We start from the raw sequence: 24,363 nt of genomic DNA, 5'->3' as shown, positions 1-24,363 counted from the left end.
CCACATCAGTAGGTTTCCTACATATATATGCTTATACAGTAAATTCTCAATTTTATACATCTCAATTCAAAAAAATGAAAAACATTTGATTAGCACCAGAATACCACTATACATTTGTAGTAAATTATCTTCTACTAATTATGCAGTATCTATCTACCAATAAATTCAAGGTAAATAAAAGCATGTTTTTTTTATTATTTAACTATATTATTTCAGTATTTCTAATACATACAGAGTCCTGCTTAAATTTTCAACTTGTAAAAAAAAAAAAAAAAAAACTGATTTGATGGAAGCTTTCATAACTGACTGACATCCCCTTTCTCCTTTAGTCCATAAAATCAAGGGTTTACTGTAATACTTATGAATCAGTGTCCCACAGAGTAACTATCCTATGCTTTTTATTCTTTTGCTCAATTAAACCTTTCTTTTATCCATTTTGGATAACATTTTAGCATCTTTCTTTTATGCAACTTCTTCAATGGGAATGAATGTATTTGCATTTCCTTCCTGATTTTGCCACCTTGGCAATACTTCTCATAACTCATATACAACAGCATATAGCTCTCTTCCTCCCTCCAGTTAATAGTCCAATATATTATTAAGAAAATATAGCACAACCAAAAAAAAAAAAAAAAATGCATAAGGCAATTAAAAAATGAAAATCTCAATCTGCCATTGCTCATGCCCTCAATTTAACAAAGATGCTTAATTAGCATCTGTGAGACACCCCTTTTGTTTTGATTATAAAAAGTTTCTGCTTTTTTACTGATTTTGAAACAGTGATCTATTAATTATGATTTGATAAACTCAATAAAATAAAAAAATAAACAAGCAAACCCAATAATAATAAAGAGTGTCATTTTTTTATAAATTTAAGGTCACCTCCCAAACTGAAACAGATAATTATGTAGCATCTGTTTTTTTGACAGCCATTCGTGTTTGGCTAGAAAAAAATCAAAGCTTTATGACAAGAATAGACACCTGTTGCTGGCATCTCACAGACACCACGTGGGAATGGGAACTGACTAGAAAAAAAAATACAATCGCTTTTGCTTGTCTGCCATCTGTTAAACACCAAACAAAAAAAAAAAAAATTAATGTCCTCTAATTCGTAGTATTGGAGGGGGCTTGGAGGGGAACAGGTATCCTGTGTGTTATCAGACACTCAGCCTAAAACACTGATGGATCCAATATCTCTCTATTACAGAAGATTTAGGAGAAGTCCGGTTGGCCTGCCTCCCTAAAATCCACTCATGCACACCTTCTCGATGGTAAGCCCTGTTACGTCACCTAGGTGGCAACGAACGTGCAGAGTGGTTCTCTTCAAGACGCCTGGTCAGCGTGAAGAGGAAAAGACCAAACCCTCCAGCAATGAGAACACAACAATACAAATGGCCCTCAGTCCCCAGCAGCTTTCACTCTCCCTCTTACGGCAGCGAGAGGATCAGAGTGGAAGCAGAGGGTGCTAAGAATCTCTGGGTACGACCAGGCTGCCATGCACGGAAATTGAACTTGGCCTGTTATAACGTACGATCACTCATCGGTGAAGACAGGATATTAGAGCTGGAAAAGGAATTAGAAAATGTGAATTGGAATATCATCGGTTTGGCTGAAACAAGAAGAAGAAATGAATCACTTATAAGTTTATCAAGTGGAAATCTGCTGTACACCAATGGAAACAGTGAAAGGAGTGAAGGTGGAGTTGGGTTTCTGGTCCATAAAGATTTTAAAAACAACATTTTGGAATTCAAAAGTACATCACAAGGGTGTCAAGACTAATACACAAGATTTCTAAGAGGTACAAGCTAAAGATTGTAATGATTTATGCACCAACATCGAGCCACGATGATGAAGAGGTTGAAGACATGTACACTGAAATTGAGTCTTCTAGATGAGCAGAAAACCCACTACACTATTATTATGGGGGACTTCAATGCTAAGGTTGGAAAAAGGCAAAACAGCGCAGAAAGAGGAACTATAGGAAATTTTGGAATTGGTGAAAGAAATAAAAGAGGTGAAAGACTTGTGGAATTTGCAGAATCTCAAGGAATGTCAGTAATGAACACTTTTTTCAAGAAAAGGGTGAACAGAAAGTGGACATGGAAGAGTCCAAATGGATTAACAACTAATGAAATCGACTTCATCCTCACTAACAGAAGATATATTGTGAATGATGTTACCGTCCTGAATAAGGTAAATGTTGGAAGTGATCACAGAATGGTAAGATTTACACTTGATATAGATGTAGGAAAGGAAAGGAAAAAACTGACTCGAGTAAATAATACAAAGGTCTTTGAAATAACAGAAGAGGAGAAAAAGCAGTATGTACTGGAACTTAAGAACAAGTTTGAGCTTCTGCAGACTGCTCAGGACCAAGATATCGACGAGGAATATTACAACTTTCTGAAAGTGATAAAGCCCAAGAAACCTATAGGGAAACAGAAATCCAAAGAAGAAAAAATTAGTCAAGAAACACTTGTCATGATGAACCAAAGACAAATGAAGAGCAAGAAAAACACTGCCAGGGAGAAAATTGAGTATACTGAGTTATGCAAAGCCATTAGAAAGAGACTCAGAGAGGACATAAGAAGATTTAACACAAGAAAAGTAGAACAAGCATTAAGGGAAAACAAAGGATTTAAATCAGCAGCCATGAGCAGTAATACAGAAAGACAAATGATACTGAAATTGAAGAATAGCAATGGTGTACTTATAAACAGCAGAGAAGGCATAATTCAAATAGCAGAAGACTACTATAGAGAATTATACAAGGAGCGAGGGAATGATACCAGCAGTGGGGAAGATGGATTGCAAAGTAGCAACACATACGACATACCCGATATTCTTCGTGATGAGGTAGAACATGCATTGAAGAAAATGAAGAATCGGAAAGCCCCGGGGGAAGATGAAGTTACTGTAGAGTTGTTAAAATTGGGAGGAAGAGACATAACACAAAAACTGGCAAGGCTCTTCACAAAGTGCATTAGAAAAGGTGTGATGCCTAAGCAGTGGAATAATGCAATCATAGTTTTGCTGCATAAGAAAGGAGATAAATCAGAAATTGGAAATTATAGACCAATTAGCTTGTTATCCCATATCTACAAGTTGTTCACAAGGGTCATTACTAACAGATTAGAAAGAATACTTGATGAGAATCAACCTAAAGAGCAAGCTGGCTTTAGGACAGGATTCTCAACTATGGATCACCTTCACGTAATATCACAGCTAATGGAGAAAGCAAATGAATATAAAACACCATTATGCCTGGCATTTGTGGATTATGAAAAGGCATTTGACTCCATACAGCATAAGGCAATGTTTCGGGCACTGGAAAGACAAGGCATAGATATCTCATATATTATGATTCTGAAGAAAATATATAAGAGTGCTACCTCCTTTATTAGACTAGACAAAGAGAGTAGCAAATTTATAATCGAGAAAGGAGTTCGACAAGGAGACACAATATCTCCGAAACTGTTTACTGCTGCCCTTGAGGAAGCTTTCAGAAGATTAGACTTGTCGCAGAAAGGAGTCAATGTGAACGGAGAGTACCTAAACCATTTACGATTTGCAGATGACATTGTGGTCATAAGCCACGATCCCAAAGAATTAGAGGAAAATCTTAATCAGTTATGCACAGTTAGTAAGGATTTTGGACTAAAGATGAATATGGCTAAAACAAAAGTAATGATGAACAAGTATGCCACGGAAAGGGAAATAATGATTGAAGAAGCAGTAATTGAAAAGGTGGAGTCATATACTTATCTGGGACAAGTTATTAGCTGTAATAATGATAAATGGCTGGAAGTCAAGAGAAGAATAAATTTTGGATGGATAGCATTCAGGAAATATAGTCACATACTGAAGAGCAATATCCCAGTTTGTCTGAAACGTAAAATAATGAATCAATGTATACTCCCCACCATGACTTATGGAAGTGAAACTTGGGCACTCACCAAAAGAATGGAAGAGAAGCTAAGAACTACACAGCGAAGAATGGAACGAATTATATTGGGAATTAGAATGTTAGATAAGAAGAGAAACACATGGATTAGGCAGCAAACTCAAGTAAAGGACATTCTTATCAAAACTAAAGAACTAAAATGGTCTTGGGCAGGACACATAGCTCGAAGACATGATGACAAAAGATGGACTAAGAAAATAACAGAATGGTACCCAAGAGAAGCTAGAAGAAAACCTGGAAGACAAAGGCGGAGATGGATAGATGAAATTCATGAGTTTTTGAGTAGTAAATGGATGGCCAGTGCTCAAAACAGAAGGAACTGGAACGTTGCTGGAGAGGCCTTCATCCTGCAGTGGATTGAAAATGGCTGATGATGATGATGAATTCGTAGTATATTGAAATGAAAACAGAAAATATATAACCAGTTAGAGAATATTCGTGGAAAAAGATGCACGGGAGGAGCTGATTTCATCAACAATTCAAATTAAAAAAAAAAGAAAAGAAAAAAAAAGTGGCATCTTCAAATGCCATACTGGCAGCAGGTCATGCATAAAATAGTGCAGACGAGTTGATCTGCAAAGTACCACAGAAAGGCTGGCAGACAATATGAGAAATTACTAGCTAAGAAGGGGGGGGCTTATCTAATAGATGAGAGAAATCAGATCAAAACACTTATGTTATGTCACATCCATTACAAACATTATGTAATGGATGTGAGAAAGTCACTGATAACCCAGCTGACATTAAGATTGAGGTGTACTTCACCTCAATCTTTTGATATAAAAATTGTTTAACAGTGAGCAGAAGCTGTGCTAATGAATCTGAGTACAATACACTTAGACTGCTGAAAATTACAATGGACTTTACTGGCTCAAGACTTTTACAGTAATGTCCCTGGGAAAGATGGTATATTCCCACTTATTTTAGGGAAGGAAGCAGTAAGGGACTGAAGTGGATTAACTAAATGCCATTCACTGTAACTTTAATTCTGATATAAACATATATATGTTGAGTAAAGGTCTCATTGGCCAGTTGCCAAAATAATAAAGAGTTTATCTGTGTTTCTTTCTCGATAACATATTTGTTTGTCAGGATTATAGTTAGTTTTAGTGAGTGGAGTTTAAGAGTCTTGACTTCTGCAGGAAAAATCATGCAAAGGGAAAATCTTTATGAATGTGTCACTTATGAGCTGGTTGCAGGAAATAACTGAGATTAAATGCCATGAAGACATGCAGGAATTAAAAACTTAAGTTTAAATAATTGTTATTTATAATGATCTGAAGAGGCACCTAATTCTATCTAGCTTAAATTGAAAATTTTATTGGGTATCAAGTGAAATTCAATTAAACTTAGTAAACTAATGAGTAAAAAAAAATTGACCTTTTACTTGACAACATGACACCCTCACATTTTTAATAACTACGTTTAAACACAAGACTTCAGGGTTCATTCTCAAGGCTGAGGAAGAAAATACAGCAGTTTTTGTTTAAAAACAGATTAATTTTACAAATTCTAACATAGTTGGATATCTTTTGAAAATATCCTAGTTTACAATACTATATACAACAAGAAACTTATCTATGAACTTATAGAAACTTATCTATCTTAGTTTATAACTGAGGTTCTAGGAAAACTTAAAGCAATTACCTGCTCCTATGATGTCAGCTGCCAAGCATAAACCAATGTGAATAATTTGTTGTTGAGCAGAGAGTTACTATTTATTATTGGATGTGGGTGAACTATGAATGGTCAATCTGTGAATCTCATACTCATATCACTCTTATGTTGTTGATTATTTTTAACCAGTAAGTTAGTTGAGTTAGAGCAGGGGTAGCCAACCCATGGCATGCAGGCCAATTATGGCCTGTGATGCTCTTGTTAGTGGCTCACCTCCTGATGTGTGTGTGTGTGTGTGTGTGTGTGTGTGTGGGATGGGAATCACTATATGAAAAATTATTTTTATGTAAGATAGCATAAAATAATAAATAACACAAAATAACATGAAGTATTGTAACATGGCATTTCTTGATAACAAAAAAATATAGTCTTAGATCTTCATAACAACCACCCCAAGGGAATGAGAAGGTCATTAAAAGGATCACAAAATTAGCAAAAGATCAAAGAAAAGTTTGTACATTTAATGTAATTCAACAAACACAGTATAGTTGAATCTAATTCAGAATATGTACACTGTAGTGAGATAAAGGCCTAATCACAGATTACACCTTTAGGCCTTCATGATTCCCTTTGTTTTAAAAGGGAATCATGAAGACACCTGGAAAAAAAAAAAAAAAAATGCTAATCAAGGATTAGAACTTTTAGTCCTTAATGAGCATCCTTCAATGAAACTTCTTGCTCAACCACAGTAGGTTCCTCTTTTTCATCACTACAAATTTCGGGTTACATTATGTCTGTAATGAGTTTCCTCTTCATTTGTGCACATGTTGAAATACACGTCCACTTCAGTATAGTCTTCAAAACACATTTCCCTCTAAGTTTAAGCAATGATGCACATTATCGAAATTCTTCACTATTATCGGACTGTTCTTCATGATTAACAGGCAAGGAAGCATGAAGTGTCATTCATTACAACATTCATATCCAGCATATTTGAGGCAGTTGGGGTCATATTTTTGACCAACTAATCCCATACTGAAGCACAAATACATTGCCTGCAACAATCAATTTCGCTTTGCTTTCAAAACAGCACAATTTTCTTTAATAGTATTCTTAAAGAAGTACTGAATTACACCTTGATCAAGTGGGTGAAGAAGAGGTGATGTCATTAAGTGGCAGATACTCAACAGTGATCACACATAGGCCATTCACTTGGCAATGCATGGGGTAGTTATCACAAACAGCAAAATTTTCTATTCTCCCATTTCATCTTGTGATCTACATGTCTGATCCATTCTTCAGAGATTTTTGATGAGATCTAAGTCCTTTAGTTTGCTTTATATACAATGGTAATGTTTTACAACCTTTAAAGCATCAGGGGCTCTAGGTTTTTCCAATGATTAAGAGAGAAAGCTTCTCAGTGCCAGACAAGTTTGCTACTTGAAAAATAGAAATCTATTTTGAATTTTTTTCTGCCATTACATTTTCTTGGCTTTAAATTTAAGGCATTTTATCTGGTTAAAAATAAATCCAGTTTCATCAGCATTGAAGATATCATTCTAGTTATATGTCAATAAAATATTTTTTAAACTGGTTGTACATCAACAAAACATTCTTTTTAAAAACTATTCTACTTCCATTTCTTCATATTTAGTATGAACAGCTGCACTTTCGTCACAATTTTTTCAAAAATAGCCAGTGAATTTCTGGAACCATCCATTGGAAGAGTTTAAAATCTTAAATATTCATTCAATAGACAAACTATTCAGACTTAGATTAAAACATTTCTATCTACAGAAATATTTTTTGCACACATCATCATTAGCAATTCCTTTTCCAGATCTGGAAACCAATTTTTGTGCTCCAATCTGACCCAGTGCAATAGCTTTCTCCAAGCTTTCAATCAATTTTCAATCTTTCAGAATGTTAACAATGTACTCTTAAGAATACTGAACTGCTAAATAATATCATTCTTTGAATGCACACTATCTACAGCTTGTAAAATCTTAATTTTGTCAGCAATTAGCAAAACCAGCCACTTAGTAGGAGCCATATCAATAAACACACACTTTATATTTTATGAAACCCCCAAGCACAAGAAGTATTAGAACCTATAGTACCTAGTACCGTGCACAGGTTGAAAAGATGAAAGATGCTTGTTGACATTTACTCTTGAATTTCTGTAGATTGTAATTTTCAGGAAATACATATGAAGGGAGGTTGTTCCAGAAAGCAGAAGTTGAAGGAATAAATGGGGAAGAAGAAAAGTTAGTTCTGTGAATTTGAGGTTGGACAACAGTAAAAGGGTGCTGATTGGTTATGGTGTATGTTCAGACTTCTGAGAGAGAGTGAGAGAGAGAAGTGGAAAGGAATCAGCAAGAAAGAGAAAAATGATGATATCCAGCTCAGAACTCTGGGTGTGCCAAGCCCATACTCACCAGATGTGAGCCCATGGGGTTAATTTCAGCCTGCTCAAACCATTCAAGGCCTTATCATCTCAATCAGATCACTGATCTGATGCCTAGTCTCCAGACATTGCAATTTGCCTTTCTGGGTAAGAGCAACCCTTTGTTCCCCTCATCAATCTGATTAATCAAGAACACAGAGTGCTATTCTTAACACAAAAGACTTTGGTTCTACAAATTGCAGTGCTCTGCTCTGAAACTAGGCACTTGCTAGGAGACTAGTTTAAATGTGTTTAAGGCTTTAAATGGGTTGAGTAAACTTGCTGATGATATTCTAACTTTTCTCAGATAACACACACACACACACACACACACACACACACACACAGGGGGGGGGGGGCATAAAATCAAGTTGAAAAAGGATGGCTGCAGGAGAGATGTGTGAAAATTTGCTTTCAGCCAGAAAGTAATTGATTGTTGGGCAAACTAACATCAGAAGTTGTGGAAGTGGGTAGTTTGAATAAATTTAAAAAACAATTAGAGATATTATTAGATGGAATGAACAGATGAGGTGGTTGGTGGTGTTTTTATTTATTTTTTCTGCTATTGCTGTATAAGTGTGCTTGCTTGCATCATTTGCCAGTTGTTGTTGTTTGGTTTTTAGGAGCATTAGCAACTAAGGCCATATTGCTCCAGGGATATGCGGTGGTCATTCCCTGACCTTTCCGCATCCTCCGTATTTGGTGGTCACGGGCTTGAACCCCGGTCTAATCAAGAAGTGTGTGCCACGCACTGCTGCTCCTGCCCACCTGGCTACAGAGGCACCTCATTTGCCAGTACTTACTACTATTAATAATAATAAAACTACATTTCACATTGACATTACTTTTAACAGATATTTTTATTTTCAAATTTAAATCATTTTGGTGGACATTCACCATCAACAAGTGTTTGACAGGGGGTAACCCTGATCCGGTCCTCTGGGAAAATCAGTTGCACAATGGTGAGAGGTAGTGCTCTGAAACTTGGTATACCTAGTTAACTTTTGGAGAGAATGAAAAACTTTTGATCCAGGCTCAAAAACCTTTACATTTTTTACAACGCAGTCTAAAACTGGCACCAAAAATTTGTAGCAAAAACTTTTTAAGCAAGACTTTTGAAAGTCATAACTTTGAAATAAAAACCTTTGGTACTTTCTTCGGACATTCCACTTACCAACTGCACAAATTCGGCCTAACTAACTAAATATCAGCTCTCATACTTGTTTTCTGGCTGAGATATTTTCCTTCAAAGATTGACTGAAAATTTGAAAGTCAAATTTGACCTACCTTAAGGGGCAAATATCTTAACGTGAGACAGCTTCAACTATCTTCAACTTCAAGGCCCATGGTGTCCTATCGATGATCTATCGAACTTTTGCAAGTAGAGATAGGGACGTGATAATCCCATTATATAAGGCCTATGTTAGACCACACTTGGAATACTGTGTTCAAGTATGGAGACCGCACCTAAAGAAAGACATCGAGCTTCTTGAAAGGGTGCAAAGAAGGGTAACTCGCCTGGTGAGATCGGCAAAAGGGCGTCCTTATGAAGAAAGACTTCGAATATGTGGGTTGCAGAGTTTGGAAACTAGACACCTTAGAGGAGATTTGATTGAGGTGTTTAAGGCTCTGAGAGGCATCAGTAAAATGAATGAGGACAAAATTTTCAAGATTATAAATGATGCTAGAACTAGGGGACATAAATTCAAGTTACGCGGGGAAATGTTTAGATTGAACTGCAGGAAGTTTTATTTTAGCCAGCGAGTTATAAATTACTGGAATAAGTTGCCTTCATGGGTGGTAGAGGCCGACAGTTTGGGGAAATTCAAAGGTCATCTGGATAGTACTTTCGGGTAAGGGAAGCGCATAGGATGATAGGATTAATTTCCTTTTTATTTAATTTTTAATTTCATTTTATTATTTTTATTTATTTATTAATTATTATTATTTATTTATTTAATTTTTGTTTTTATCATTGTTTTGTTCGGATTTTTTTTTTTTTTTTTTGGCTGGTGCAGCATAAGCCATAGGCTTTCTTGCACCATACGGCCGTTACTAATACTAATCTAATTTTTTCCACCACTGGAAAGAGCAGAGTTTCAGCTATAAGGATCATGGTTTATCTGTTTTGTGTCTTTGCACTTAAGGCCTTAAAATTAAGCCAAAACATCAAGTAGTTTTATGTGCCGTATTGTGATGTGAGATATTTTTTGTTGCAGAACACTTCCTGAATCCTGCCTAATGTTTAGAATAATCTAGAAATAGAGTATATTCTAGAATTTTGGAATATTCTAGAAGAATACCCAAGGATTATAGAATATTCTAAAATTCTAGAACTCTGAAAAATTCTAGAATCATACAAAAGTATAAATAGCTGATATTTGAACCATGCCATTATTAATGTGTTTTATCTTTATGATGAACAGTTTGTTTATTTTGTTCCTCTATTTTTTATTGTTTGACTGTAATAAAGTTAAGTTTTCGTTGCTTGCAGAAACATCCATTTATTAGTCAGCATGAAAGCCATGGAATCAGAAGATTTTGGTGGATAATTCCAAATGTCATCTGTAAAATTATTTACAGAATTTGAAGAACAGCTGATAGGTCGACATTGTGGATTAAAACTGGGTGAAGAAGACAATGTCTACATCATGAAGCTTTGCTTTTGACAAAATTTGCATTTTTGCAGCATTCATGTTGCAATCCTTCACAGAAGAAAAATCGTATGGTGAAAAAAAAAAGTTTACAACCAATTGATTTGTCAATGGCAGCCTACCTGAAAAACCTAACAAAGGTAGACATAAAACCAGGCCAGAAGCTGTGCCCATCGTGCCGAAAAGCAGCAGCAGAAACATCAACTTCATCTGGATAAGACCATGATGACAAAATGCAGGTGACTGAAAGCTTGAACACAAGCTATTGGTATTTCTCCTCTGAAATTTCAGCAAATGGCTAAGAGAGACTCACAAGGCTATGCCAAAAGGAAGGCAAGTCAAGTACAAGATGTAATTGCCAGTAAAATTGTATCTATTGGTGGCTTGGATCCAAATGACCTCATGGAGCCAAGTGCAAGTCATCAGTGTGGAAACTGCTTAGATTACAATGAGCTGCTGAAAGAATTGAAAGAAAAGTTGATGGTATCAAGTCATTCAGAAATACAGTACTTCAAATATTAACACTAGCTCTAGTTAGTTGATCCATAAAGAAAACATGGAAGAGTTGAGTGTTTCAGAAAGAATGGTCAAGGAAGCTAGAAAACTTAAAGCAGAAGAAGGAATCATGGCCATACCTGGAAAAAAGCTTTCTGAGCAAGTAAAGAAAAAAGGTAATGGAATTTTTTGAAGATGATGAATTTAGTCGGATATGCCCTGGAAAGAAAGATTACATTTCCATTAGAAATGCAGATGGAATAAAAATGCAAGTTCAAAAGCGACTACTACTCAGCAACTTGAAGGAAATGTTTATAACTTATCGAGATAGAAATGGATCTGACATTGGATTTTCTAAATTTTGTGAACTTCGACCCAAGTGGTGTGTCATAGTTGGTGCACCAGGAATACATTCTGTATGTGTATGCACAATCCATCAAAATGTCAAGTTAATGCTAGCAGCAAGTCCTGTTGAATGTGATTACAAGGTTCTCATTGGTAAAACATTCTATGATTTGGAGTCAAAAAATTGTATGCTTCATTGGTGTGAAAAATGTCCAGGAACAGATGAATTAAAAAAAGTTTCTAGAGAATATTTTTGAAAACAATGAACCAGAAGATATTATTGAATTCAAGCAATGGATACACACTGACAGAAATACACTGGACAAAAAGCAATTAACAACAGATTTTATTGAAGAGTTCAGTACAAATATATTTAACCTTTCCTGTCACCAATACATTGCTAAACATCAAAGCTACCATTTGAAGTCAACAAAGGAATGCCTAATGACAGGAGGATTGGTCATTTGTTGACCAAGATACTGTTCAAGAGTTCCAGTGGGAGAATAGCCAAGCTACATTGCATCCATTTGTCATTTATCAAGGATGTTGAACTTCAGAATATAAGTTTCTGCATAATCAGCGACTACCTTCGACATGATACAACTGCAGTGCATGTTTTTCTAACCAACTTTTGAATATTTGAAGAGTTTCATGACAGAAATCAGGCACATTTACTACTTCAGTGATGGTTCTGCAGCTCAATACAAGAATTTCAAGAATTTTATTAACTTGTGTCATCATCAGAAGGATTCTGATATCAGTGCTGAATGGAATTTCTTTGGCACTAGCCATGGCAAGTCACCATGTGATGGAACTGGTGGAACAATAAAACAATTGGTAGCACATGCAAGTCTCCAATGCCTAATTGAAAACCGAATCCTGACAACAAGAAACATGTTTGAATTTTGTGACAAGCATGTGACTGGAATAAAATTCTGTTTTGTTTCTAAAGAGGAAATTGAGAAAGTAAGGCCATTTCAAGAGAAAAGATTCATAGACAGTCATACTATTGCTGGAACAAGAAAAAATCATCACTTCATTCCTATTGATGCAAGACAGATTCGTGTTTGCAGAGTATCGAATGACACCACCATCATTTATAGCTCATGTAGATCAGACTAGTGAAACCAATATTCAATATGTGCCAATTATTAATTTACAACGTAATTTACAACAAGGCCAATACATTGGCTGTATTTATGACAGTAATTAGTGGATTGGAAATATTTCTGAAATTTCATTTGAAGAACCACATCTGGTGAGTATGGGCTTAGCACACGCAGGGTCCTGAGCTGGATATCATCATTCCTCTCTTTCTTGGTGATTCCCTTCTACTTCCAACTCTCTCGGGGTAATTCAGAATTTTTTTTTTTTTTAGCTGGTACAGCATAAGCTTCAGGCACCATACGGCTAATAATAATAACATGATGTTTTGGTAAATTTCATGCATCCTCATGGAGCAGCTCACTCATTTCACTGGCCTGCTAGACAAGATGTCTGCTGGATTCCTGAACAACAAATTATTGCTATAGTAATATCAACCATCAATGAAAAATTCCAGTCCATTAAGAAGCAGTGATTCAATATCTTCACACTCACTTGCTTATTTCAAACTGTATTGTGTTTTAAATAAATTTTGTTGCAGTTATAACTTCTTTCAAGCTTAGAAAACAATAGAACATCAGCTTTATGCTTGGAATCCTGAATAAAGACCAATTTTCAGGCTTGGGAACTTGCACTAAAGAAACCCATGCAATTTCTTTTCTTGCCATTTACACCCCCCCCCCCCATTGTAAAAAACACAAATCTTTTTGTGCATTGGCAATATATCCTTTCTCCTTAAACCAAAGGGCAGAGTAATTGCAGAAAATTTCACTCTTCTAAATGCAATAGTTCTGTCCTTATTGAGATGTCAAACTTCATCATCAAATAAGTATTCAAATATTATGTGGAAAATATAGAATGTTTAAGGTCATTTTTAGGCCTTAAGTAGCAAGACAAAACTGAAAAACCATGATTCTTGTTGCTTAAAACCTGCTCTTTCCAATGATGACAAAAACAAGAGAATTGAAGGTGTGCCACATTAAGATATTTACCCCTAAAGATAGGTCAAATTTTGAGTATCTTTGAAGGAAAATATCTCAGCCAGCAAACAAGTATAAGAGCTCATATTTAGTTAGGCTGAATTCATGCAGATATTAAATGGAATGCGCAAAGAAGGTACCAAAGGTTTTTATTTCAAAGTTATGACTTTAAAAATCTTGCTTAAATTTGTTGCAACAAACTTTTGGTGCCAGTTTTAGACTGCATTGTAAAAAATGTGAAGGTTTTTGAGCCTAGACACCAAAAGTTTTTTATTCTCTGCCAAAAGTTAACTAGGTATACCAAGTTTCAGAGCACTACCTATCAATGTTGTGCAACAGTAACACTTAAAACTTTGAAAATGTTTTGCAATTTGCTCTGTGTAACACAAGAGCAAATTGCAAAACCACAAAAAAAGGTGCTGGTGCCTCAAGCATACTATATTTTGAAACTGAATTTTGTACAGCTTCTTTAGAAACCTGTTTAAACATCTACACCAAGTTTCAACAAAATTGAAGATGGTCAAGCAGGGACCATCTTCAAAATTAGGCCACTTGACATGGAATCATCTGATAGTATTTTGACAGGAACTTGTGGGCTGGTCACTGACACATTAGCAATACTTTTGTGGATCTACTGGATGACTTTTATATAGCAGCATGACAGAGAGACAACAAGACAGAGTTAGTCTCGATCTGATTATCAGAAGTGATCATTCCTGCATTAAGAGTCTGCAGATAAAAAAAAACCAATAGCATTAGCATTAGTAGAGGCATTTGATGCAAGAAAGCAAGCTTATGCAGCATCAGCCAAAAAAAAAAAAAACCACTTCCACTTCACCCCTCTGTTTGTTCAAAATACCTGTCCAGCTGAGACAAACTTATTTAGGCTATCAACCTCGACCACAAGGGATGGAAGTCTGTTCCACCAAACAACCACCCGCTGGCTAAAGGCAAATTTCCGCACATCTATCCTACATCTGTCTTTCCTCAATTTGAATTTATGCCCTCTCAGGTGATTTTTCTGAGCTAGAGGAAGAATCCCATCAGCATTGAGCATGCTTAAACCATTCAAGGCTTTATACACCTCTATCAGATCACCTCGCTGGTGCCTAGTCTCCAGACACTGTAATTTGCAAAACTTAAGCCTTTCTTCGTAAGAGCACCCCTTTGTTCCATTCACTAATCTTGTTGCCCTTCTCTGTACTCGTTCCAGCAGCTCTACATTCTTCTTGAAATGAGGCCTCCAGACCTGTATACAGTACTCAAGGTGTGGCCTGACCATTGCCTTATAAAAGGGAATAATCACCTCCTTATCCCTGCTGGAAAAATTCCTGTATATCATTGACAAGCCACCATGAGCTACTCTTGCAGCCCATCTGCACTGCTCAGAGAACTTCATATCTGCCTGCACAACCACCCCCAAGTCCCTTTCATTCTCTACCACTGTCAGTGTAGTACCACAGAGTTGATACGTTGCTCTGGGGTTGCTGTTTCCCATGTGTAGTACTTTATATTTGTCAATGTTAAACTTCATTTGCCACCTCTCAGCCCATCTGCTCAACCTTTCCAGATCCTGTTGCAGCAGCATAGTGTCAGTAGTGTCCTTGACAACCCTGCCAACCTTTGTATCGTCTGCAAACTTGGACATTAAGCCCGATATACCATCATCAATATCATTTATAAATACAGAAAACAATAATGGACCCAACACTGAGCCCTGAGGGACTCCACTAATAACATCAGTCCACGATGAGCAGTGTCCATTGATTACCACCCTCTGTCTTCTCCCCCTCAACCACCCCTTTATCCATAGCAGCAATTTGCCTCCAATGTCACACTGCTCCAATTTGTGTAGCAGTCTTCCATGTGCAACAGTATCAAAAGCCTTTCTAAGATCCAAGTATATAATATCAAAGTTATTCCCTGCATCCAGTTCTTTTGTGACTGCATCATAGTATCCAATCAAGTTGGTCAGGCAAGACTTCCCCTTAACAAAACCATGCTGTGTCTGAGCTATAACTGAAGTCTTGTCTAAATGATCCTGCAGTGCTTCTTTAATCAGTGCCTCCATTAATTTTCCTGGAACAGAAGTTAAGCTCACAGGTCTATAATTACTTGTGTCAGCCTTTGATCCTCCTTTGTGAATTGGGGTCACATTTGCACATTTCCAGTCTATGGGTACCTCCCCTGAGTCCAAGGAAGCTCTCATAATTATGGCTAAGGGTTTGCTTACTTCCTTTGCTGCCTCCTTTAATATAACTGGATAGATCCCATCCACCCTGGGTGCCTTTCTTGTGTTTATCTTCAACAGTTTCTCCTCCACTTTACTCCCAGTTATTTTAAGATTCTGTAGCTTACTGCTAGAGTTGAATACACCTCTGGCATTCCCCTTGCTGAATAACTCCTCATGTGTGAATGTCGATGCAAAATATTCATTTAGTTTGTTAGCTACCTGAGCAGGATCATCAACAGTTGACCCATCAATATCAAGTGGACCAATCTGATTCATCCCCTTCCTTCTAGAGTTTACATAAGTAAAGAACTCTTTGCTGTTTTTCTTTGCATCCCTTGCCAAAGATTTCTCGTAATCTGCCTTCGCCTGCCTAACCTCCTTTGTAACTTGGTTGCATATCAACTTGTATCTATCATAGGCTTCTGTGTCATGTGTTAATTTGTAAGTATCCCATGCATTTTTCTTCTCTGCCATATGCCTCATTAGTTCATCTGACATCCATTTTGGCCTAAACCTTGAACAATATTTCTTAGTTGGTATGTAAAGCCTAGTAGCTTCCAAGATAAATTCTTTGAATGCTTCCCATTTTGAATTTGCTGTTGGTAACATCATCAGTTGGTCCCACTGTATAGAATTTAAATACTGTCTCAGTCCATCGTAGTCGCCTTTACGGAAGCGATAACCCTTCCCTTTACCCCTAATGGTAGTTACCTCTTTGAGTAAATCCCACTTCAGCACACTGTGATCACTGCCACCTAGTGGTTCATTTATCTGCAGATTCTTAATGCATGAAGAATCACTGCTGATAATCAAATCAAGAGTATTACTCCCTCTAGTTGCCTCCCGAACATGCTGATGTAGAAAACAATCATCCAATAAATCGACAAAAGCCCTGCTCGTGTGTGAGTGACCAGCCCCCAAATTCCAGTCAATATCTGGGAAATTAAAATCTCCCATTATAAGACTCTCTGATTTACTGGCCCACTCTATTTCCCTGTACAGTTTCTTATTATACTCATCAGAGTCATTAGGCCTATAGCACACTCCTACTCTCAATTTTGATCTCCCAATGCTTATGTCACACCAAACTGACTCAACACTGCACTGTCCAGCGATGTCGACTGGCTTCACTTCCTTGGTTTTTATGTGTTTCTTAACTAATAGCATAACCCCTCCCCCTTCCTATCCTGTCTATCCTTTCTGTAGACGTTGTACTCCCCAAATTGCAGTTCTACATCCCTTATATCTGTGTGACACCACGTCTCTGATATCCCAACAATATCTGCCTTTGATGTTTTGAGCAATACCTCAAATTCATCAAATTTATTTACTAAACTGCTAGCATTGGTGTACACGCAAGTATACCTGCGCAAGTAATAGGTGGCAGTTATCACAGTGTATTGATGTCATATATACTTAAGGATGTAAATTCCATCAAGGGTTGTTGTAATAGAGTTTTAGGAGCATTGGCAACTAAGGCCATATTTATTGCTGTATATACTGTCTGTAAACTGTGTTCTGTGATCAATTTTCTGGATAAGAAACCAAAGTTTCCAGGAGAAAAAAAAAACCATGCTGTCCCATGGAAATGCTGTGGAAAATGTCTAAAAATTCTTCACGTCACTGATGGGACTCAAACTCAGGTCTTTTCCACCCGTTGTGGGTAGGAAGGCGATTCTACCAACCTTACCCTCAAGGGTAAAAGCAAGGGGTTTTATTATTATTATTATTATTATTAATAGCCATATGGTGCAAGGAAGCCTGAGGCTTATGCTGCACAAGGAAAAAAAAAAAGTTCCCGTGTTACCCTGAGAGAGAGAGAGAGAGAGAGAGAGAGTACTTTTGTAAAGGTGACAACAGTGGTCTCAGACAGTTTTCAATTCTATACAGTGGGCCAATGACATTATCATCAACAAATTCTAAATGGGAAGCATTAAAGGAATTATTCATAGAAGTTAATAGGCTTTACATACCAACTAAGAAATACTATTCAAGGCTTAGACCTAATTGGATGTCAGATGAACTAATGAGACTCATGGCAGAGAAGAAAAATGCATGGGATGAACATAAAACAGAAACCTATAGTAGATATAAACTAGTCTGTAATCAAGTCACAAGAGGTTAGGCAGATTATGAAAAATCTTTGGCAAAGGATGCAAAGAAAAACAGCAAAAAGTTCTATGCATATTTTAATAGTAGAAGGAAGGGGTTGAACCGCCATTAGGCTGAAAAACAGCATTTGAAGTTGAACATTGAAAAATGCAAAGTACAGCATATGGATAACTAACTCCAGAGTAACATACCAACTGTGTGCTACTATACTGAGGGTAGTGGAAACTGAAAAAGACCTGGGGATAATTGTGCAGTTAGATATGAAATTCTCTGAGCAGTGCACACAGGCAGCCAAGACAGCTCACAGGATTTTGTCAACAATATACAGGAATTTTTCTAGCAGGGATAAGGAGGTGATTATTGCACTGTATGAGGCAATGGGCAGGCCACATCTTGAGTATTACATACAGATCTGGAGGCCTCATTTTAGGAAGAATGTACAGCTGCTGGAAGAGATAGAGAGGGCAAATGAGATTGGTGAGGAGAATAAAAGAGTACTGTTACTAAGAAAGGCTTCAGTTCTGTAAATTGCAGCATCTGGAGACAAGGCACCTGCAAGGTGATCTGATTGAGGTGATTAAGGCTTTGAATGGCTTGAGCAAGCTCAAATGCTGATGGGATTCTTCCTCTTGCTCACACTACACGCAATGGGACATAAATTCAAACCGAGGGAGGAGGAACAATTTGCACTAGTTCTTATCAGAATAGATACGTGGAAGTTTTCCTTTAGCCAGCGGGTGGTTGATTACTGGAACAAACTTCCATCTGTTGTGGAAGTGGATAGCTTAAATAAATTCAAGGATAAACTAGACAAAGTATGGGAGAGAATTACAGGTCAAATCGGAATTTTTTTTTTTTTTTTTTTTTTTTTTTCTGGCTGATATTATATAAGCTTGCATTGCTTGCCACTAATAATACTACTATTCAATCTCCAAAGGATGAAAAGAGAACTTATTCCTGGAATTCAGTGGCTGATGCTATTCTCCAATTTTGGGCTTATGGACCTTCATTCTAATGATCTATTTATAAGGTGATTTTTCAGTACTTTGTCCTTGAAGAGATGGAAGAATTCCAGTTGATGGCATTGTTGTGAAAGCATTTTATAAAATGGCCTTCTTAAAAATTCTTGTGTTAGTTATTGTGTTTTGACAGAATGAAAACAAAATTGAAGTCCCATGTCAGTCTACATTCCAGTATATGAAGCACTAGATACAGATTCTTCACCTGGGTGTAATTGTGCAGGCAGATATGAAGTTCTCTGAGCAGTGCAGACGGGCTGCAAAAATAGCTCATGGTGTCTTATCAATGATATACAGGAATTTTTCTAGCAGGGATAGGGAGGTGATTATTCCCTTGTATAAGGCAATGGTCAGGCCACACCTTGACTACTGTATACAGGTCTGGAGGCCTCATTTCAAGAAGGATGTAGAGTTACTGGAACAAGTACAGAGAAGGGCAACAAGGTTAGTGAACGGAACGAAGGGTTGCTCTTACGAAGAAAGGCTTAAGTTTTGCAAATTACAGTGTCTGGAGCCTAGGCACCGGCGAGGTGATCTGATAGAGGTGTACAAAGCCTTGAATGGTTTGAGCATGCTCAATTCTGATAGGATACTGCCTCTTGCTCAGAATAATCACCTGAGAGGGCATAAATTCAAATTGAGGAAAGACAGATGTAGGATAGATGTGCGGAAATTTGCCTTTAGCCAGCGGGTAGTTGGTTGGTGGAACAGACTTCCATCCCTTGTTGTGGAAGTTGATAGCCTAAACAAATTTAAGGCTCAGCTGGACAGGTATTTTGAACAAACGGAGGGGTGAAGTGGATGGGTTTTTTTTTTTTGGCTGATGCTGCATAAGCTTACTTTCTTGCATCATATGCCTCTACTAATGCTAATGCTAAAATGTGTATGCCATCTCCTCAGTGAAAGAGTTCTTTCTTTCTCTTTCTTTCTTTCTTTCTCTCTCTCTCTCTCTCACACACACACACACACACCTTAAATTTAACGGGTATACAGGCTCATTCTGATTGTAAGTACTTTTTCCCACAGAAGGACCCTATGACAGAAAGGTAAGTGTCACCCACAGAAGGAAAAGGACCTTATGATTTAAAGGCAAGTGTCTTATACATTAACTAGTAACACTGCAATGTGCCATATATACAAATTATTACAATTAATCACAAAATATAGTCATATTTTAAGGTAATACAAAATGTCTGTTATTATTAATTAAAAATTAATAATAATTAATTATTTCCATTATTCTTTTTATAATTACCTACTTTTATTATTTTTATAATCAAATTCATATATAGTCAGGAAATTGTTTTTCATTCTTTCTGAAAACACGTTGAAATAGCTATTGGCTTAACTCCATTATTTAGGTACCACTTATCTCTGTACAGTGGGCATGATTGTAGAATGGAGTAATTGTAAAGTCGGGTTCTGAGATTGGGTGATTATTGTGAAGGCACTTTCTTTCTGATTGTTTTGTGTCATTGGGGGGGGAGCTTAGGTAGGGTGTTTATCCTACCCATCCCGCTGTTTTAAAATCAGAAAACGAGTTCCCGATTTAAAAACAGCGGCAAATGGGGGGGGAGAAGACCCTAGGCTTATACCTTCACCAATGATATTGATGAAGGTATATCAGGTTTAGTGTCAAAGTTTGTAGATGATACAAAGGTTGGCATGGTTGTTAATGACTAATGGCACTGTGCTACTGCAATAGGATCTAGAAAATTTGGGTAGATGGGGTGAGAAATGGCAACTGAAGTTTAACATTGACAAATGCAGCAAAGTACTGCATATGGGTAGAAGTAACCCCAGAGGAAAGCACCAACTGTGTGGTACTACACTTAAGGTAGTAGAAAATGAAAAACCTGGGAGTAATTGTGCAGTCAGATATGAAGTTTTCTAAGCAATGCAGACAGGCGGCCAGAGCACGTCATGGGGTATTGTCAATGATATAGAGGAATTTTGCTAGCAAGGAATAGAAGGTAATTATCCCTTTGTATAAGGCAATAGTCAGGCCATGTCTTGAGTGCTGCATAGAGGTCTGAAGGCCATAGAGTTGCTTGAGCATGTACAGAGAAGGGCAACAAGATTGGCAAGGGGAACAAAGGAGTCCTCTTACCAAGAATGGCTTAAGATCTGCAAATTTCAGCAGCTCAAGACTGGGCACCTGCAAAGTAATCTCACTGAGGTGTATAAGGCTTGAATAGGTTGAGCACGCTGAATTCTGATGGGATTGATCTGCTTGCTCAGATTACAAACTTGATGGAGCACAAATTCAAATTGAGGAAAGACAGCTGTAGAATAGACGTGTGTAAATTTGCCTTTAGTCAGTGGGTGGTTAATTGCTGGAACAAACTTCCATCTGTCATTGTGTTGATACCTTAAATAAATTAAAGGAGGAACTGGATAAATTTTTAGAGGGAATGGTTCTGTGAAACTGCTTTTTTTTTTTCCTCTGATGCTACATAAGCTCATACACTTGCTTTCTTGCATCACATGCCTCTATCACTCTACATCAACCTAGGAGGGCAGTGGGAGGGGAAAGCAGTGAGTGGCACCTGCCAATCACTGCTTTGTTCCTGTCCGTTTGTCAAAATATGGACTAGCACCCATGATCTGGAGTTTTACCTAGCTATATTCCCAGAATAGATGAGTGAAAAAAAAAAAAAATTACTGCGAGTACGTACTGCATTGCCAGAATACAAAAGGACAGATACAGTGCCCGAAGCACATGCTCAGCCAAGTCGGAGCTGATAGTAACTAACATGCCATCTGGTCGTGAAGTGTTAAACATGTTAAAAATATACAATTACTGAGAGTTCTTAGATTTCATTATTCTTTCTAAAAATGAAGAAACTTATTTTAAATTCTAACTGAAAACATATTAAAAGTATATGAAATACTGAAAGATGTTATTTTTCATTATTTTTAATTCAGCGAGTGCCGCGCATGCTCTCGCCAGTCTGCCACACACACACACAGGCAAAATCCAAGCAGAAGCAATGCCACATGCGTTTGCTTGGATTTTTTTATTTTACGTAATAGAATTAATCCCGTCTGAGGCCGAAAAACTCGGTTATCTGCTAGGATATTAAAAAAAAACTCATTAAACTTTTCTTCCACCCATCCAGATTCAAACTAAGTACAGTATCTTTTAATTAAAATCGTGGACAACGTCACCCATTACAACTTATTATTATTATTAGCTGTATGGTGCAAGAAAGCCTGAGGCTTATGCTGCACCAGCAAAAAAAAAAAATTCTGAAATTACCCTGAGAGAGAGAAAAAAACAAGAGTCAGAAGTAGTAGGGAATCACCAAGAAAGAGGAGAATGACGATATCCAGCTCAGGACTCTGGGTGTGACAAGCCCATACTCACCAGATGTGAGCCCATGGGGATCCACACTCACTAAAAGCTGGCAAAAAAAAAAAAAATATATCAAACCTGAAAGGCTCTGAAGTGTTCTATTTGCTGCATTTCCATCAATATCAGCCACAACAACTTTAGCTCCCTCGCGAGCAAATGTTTGGCAGACTGCTAATCCTATTCCACTACCCCCACCTGTTACAAGAGCTAGTCTTCCTGAAAGTAACTGTGACGCCATTTTTCTCTAATGATTCCAACTGAAAACTCCGCTAGATGGCATAAAAAAAAAAATAATAATAAAATACGTACAGTACTTCAAGAATTACTTTAGTTAGGAGGAATTACCTCTATGATGTGCTGAAGAACACTTTTGTGCTGATACTCTCCGTTGTTGAATTAACTATGCAAATAATTTACATGACTTTCTCACACTCGTAGACAAAATCAATGATCCAATGCACCACGGAATCGGAAGCCCGCGGACCCCAAACCCAATCCCAAAATACATCGAATCACCAACCCAAATCTGAGGGACAATAAGTCCATTCTTTAAACACTTTAAAACAAAAGTAAAAAAATTAAAGGAATTTTGTAACCTTCCTCTGAAACATTAAGAAATAAATTTTTTTTCTTTTATTTCCCTAAAGCGGACGAGGTTTTCCGACTAAAGTCACGATCACAATAAAGTGAAACCATGGTTTGTGTGACGGAATTTATAGCATGGAGATTAGTTGCTACCTTGGCGCATGCGCATGAAGGACCATGATTCTAAGTTGGGGTGAGGACGACATGCATTTACTGAATTTTGATGTAATTCAAAAATTTGAGTTGGTGATTAGATGTATTTTGGAGTTGTCCGCGGGCCTCCGTTCAGTGGTGCATTGGATCGTTGATTTTGTCTGAGTGTGAAGAATTCATGTAAATTACTTGCATAATTAATTCAACATGGAGAGTATCAGCACAAAAGTGTTCTATAGTAGATCATAAAGTTAATTGATATATAACGTAGAACGTATTGAGCCATTGCAGCTCTGACATCTAAGAATTACATAAATTCAAAAATTACTAGAAAATAAAATAAGTTAAATTTCTTGAAGACATCTCAATCAGTATCAGTTTATTGCCAAAACTCTGAGTAGATGAACAGTGACATACCGCAAAAGTACCAAGACAAGAAGAGGTTGGGTTGAGGAAAATACAAAACAAGTATTCCAAGAGAATAACTGTATGGGTACAGTACCAGGAACAAAACACACACGCAAATCATACGAATTGGCAGAAGGGTTTACAGCATTAAAGTTGACAGTAAAAGAATAGGCGAAAATATAAGATGATAATAATCAAGGGCGCGATTAGCCCAGTGGTTATAACCCCGGACTACCAATGCGTTGAACGCGAGTTCGATTCCCTAAGAGGATAAAAAAAAATTCGCGAAAGTCGCATCAGCGAAATACTCCCACAGTAGTTACAAGTAGTTATTATGGCTAAAGCCTGTGGAGAGTGGCGCCATCTAATGTTCCTCCCAATAACTACCACTAGCCACTGGATGCAAAACTCCACCTCACTAGTTGTATGAAGATGTCTGCAGTGCTATCGTCACACCAAGTAGAAAAGGCCCGGATTCAAATATCGTCAACGACGCGAGGAACTTTTATGGGCTTTTTCACTCCGTGGATGAGTTAGTTGGTTTCAGGTGTAGATAGCAAGGTTTTTCCCCCAGAACCCGTGGTTTTTCGTTCAGAAAATTGACCAGAGAACACACGCACTTTACAGACAAAAAAATACACATGGGTAGTGGAAATAACTTTCCGGGTGACCCTAATAAAACAGTTTTTTTTTTTTTTTTTTGACTGTATAAAGATGAGAAGTAGAAATATTGAACCTACTGCGATGAATGTGGCGAAAGATAAGGTCACTCGCGTTTAGGTCATCAGCACAGGATCAGTTCGAAAGGTCGGGGATAGTGTTATGAGGATGACAGTGGAGCAAGTGGCACTATCACCCATATAACTACCACAAGGGAAGGGCGAGGTCGT

General features: G+C 37.3%; 1 protein-coding gene across 3 annotated transcripts in view; it reads right to left on the bottom strand.

Moving 5' to 3' along the window:
* LOC150091188 ((3R)-3-hydroxyacyl-CoA dehydrogenase) overlaps window positions 1-22,565 on the bottom strand; it is a 30,599-nt gene extending 8,034 nt beyond the window's left edge. The window contains exons 1-3 of one of the 3 annotated variants that reach the window (XM_090374604.1): window positions 22,415-22,565; window positions 2,960-2,967; window positions 312-320 (exon numbers count right to left, since the gene is read on the bottom strand). In XM_090374604.1, coding sequence (XP_090230730.1) covers window positions 312-320; window positions 2,960-2,967; window positions 22,415-22,565 — 168 coding nt within the window. Of the gene's footprint in view, window positions 1-311; window positions 321-2,959; window positions 2,968-14,999; window positions 15,011-22,405 lie in introns of all 3 variants that reach the window. The other 2 variants (XM_090374598.1, XM_090374594.1) reach the window with 2 other exon arrangements.
* Window positions 22,566-24,363: the final 1,798 nt, after the last annotated feature.

Source organism: Mastigoproctus giganteus, chromosome 1 (genome assembly GCF_048544385.1).
Source record: "Mastigoproctus giganteus isolate SK-2022 chromosome 1, ASM4854438v1, whole genome shotgun sequence".
Lineage (NCBI taxonomy): Eukaryota > Metazoa > Arthropoda > Arachnida > Uropygi > Thelyphonidae > Mastigoproctus > Mastigoproctus giganteus.
Note: the sequence above shows the minus strand (reverse complement) of the source record. Positions and strands in the feature narration are given on the sequence as shown.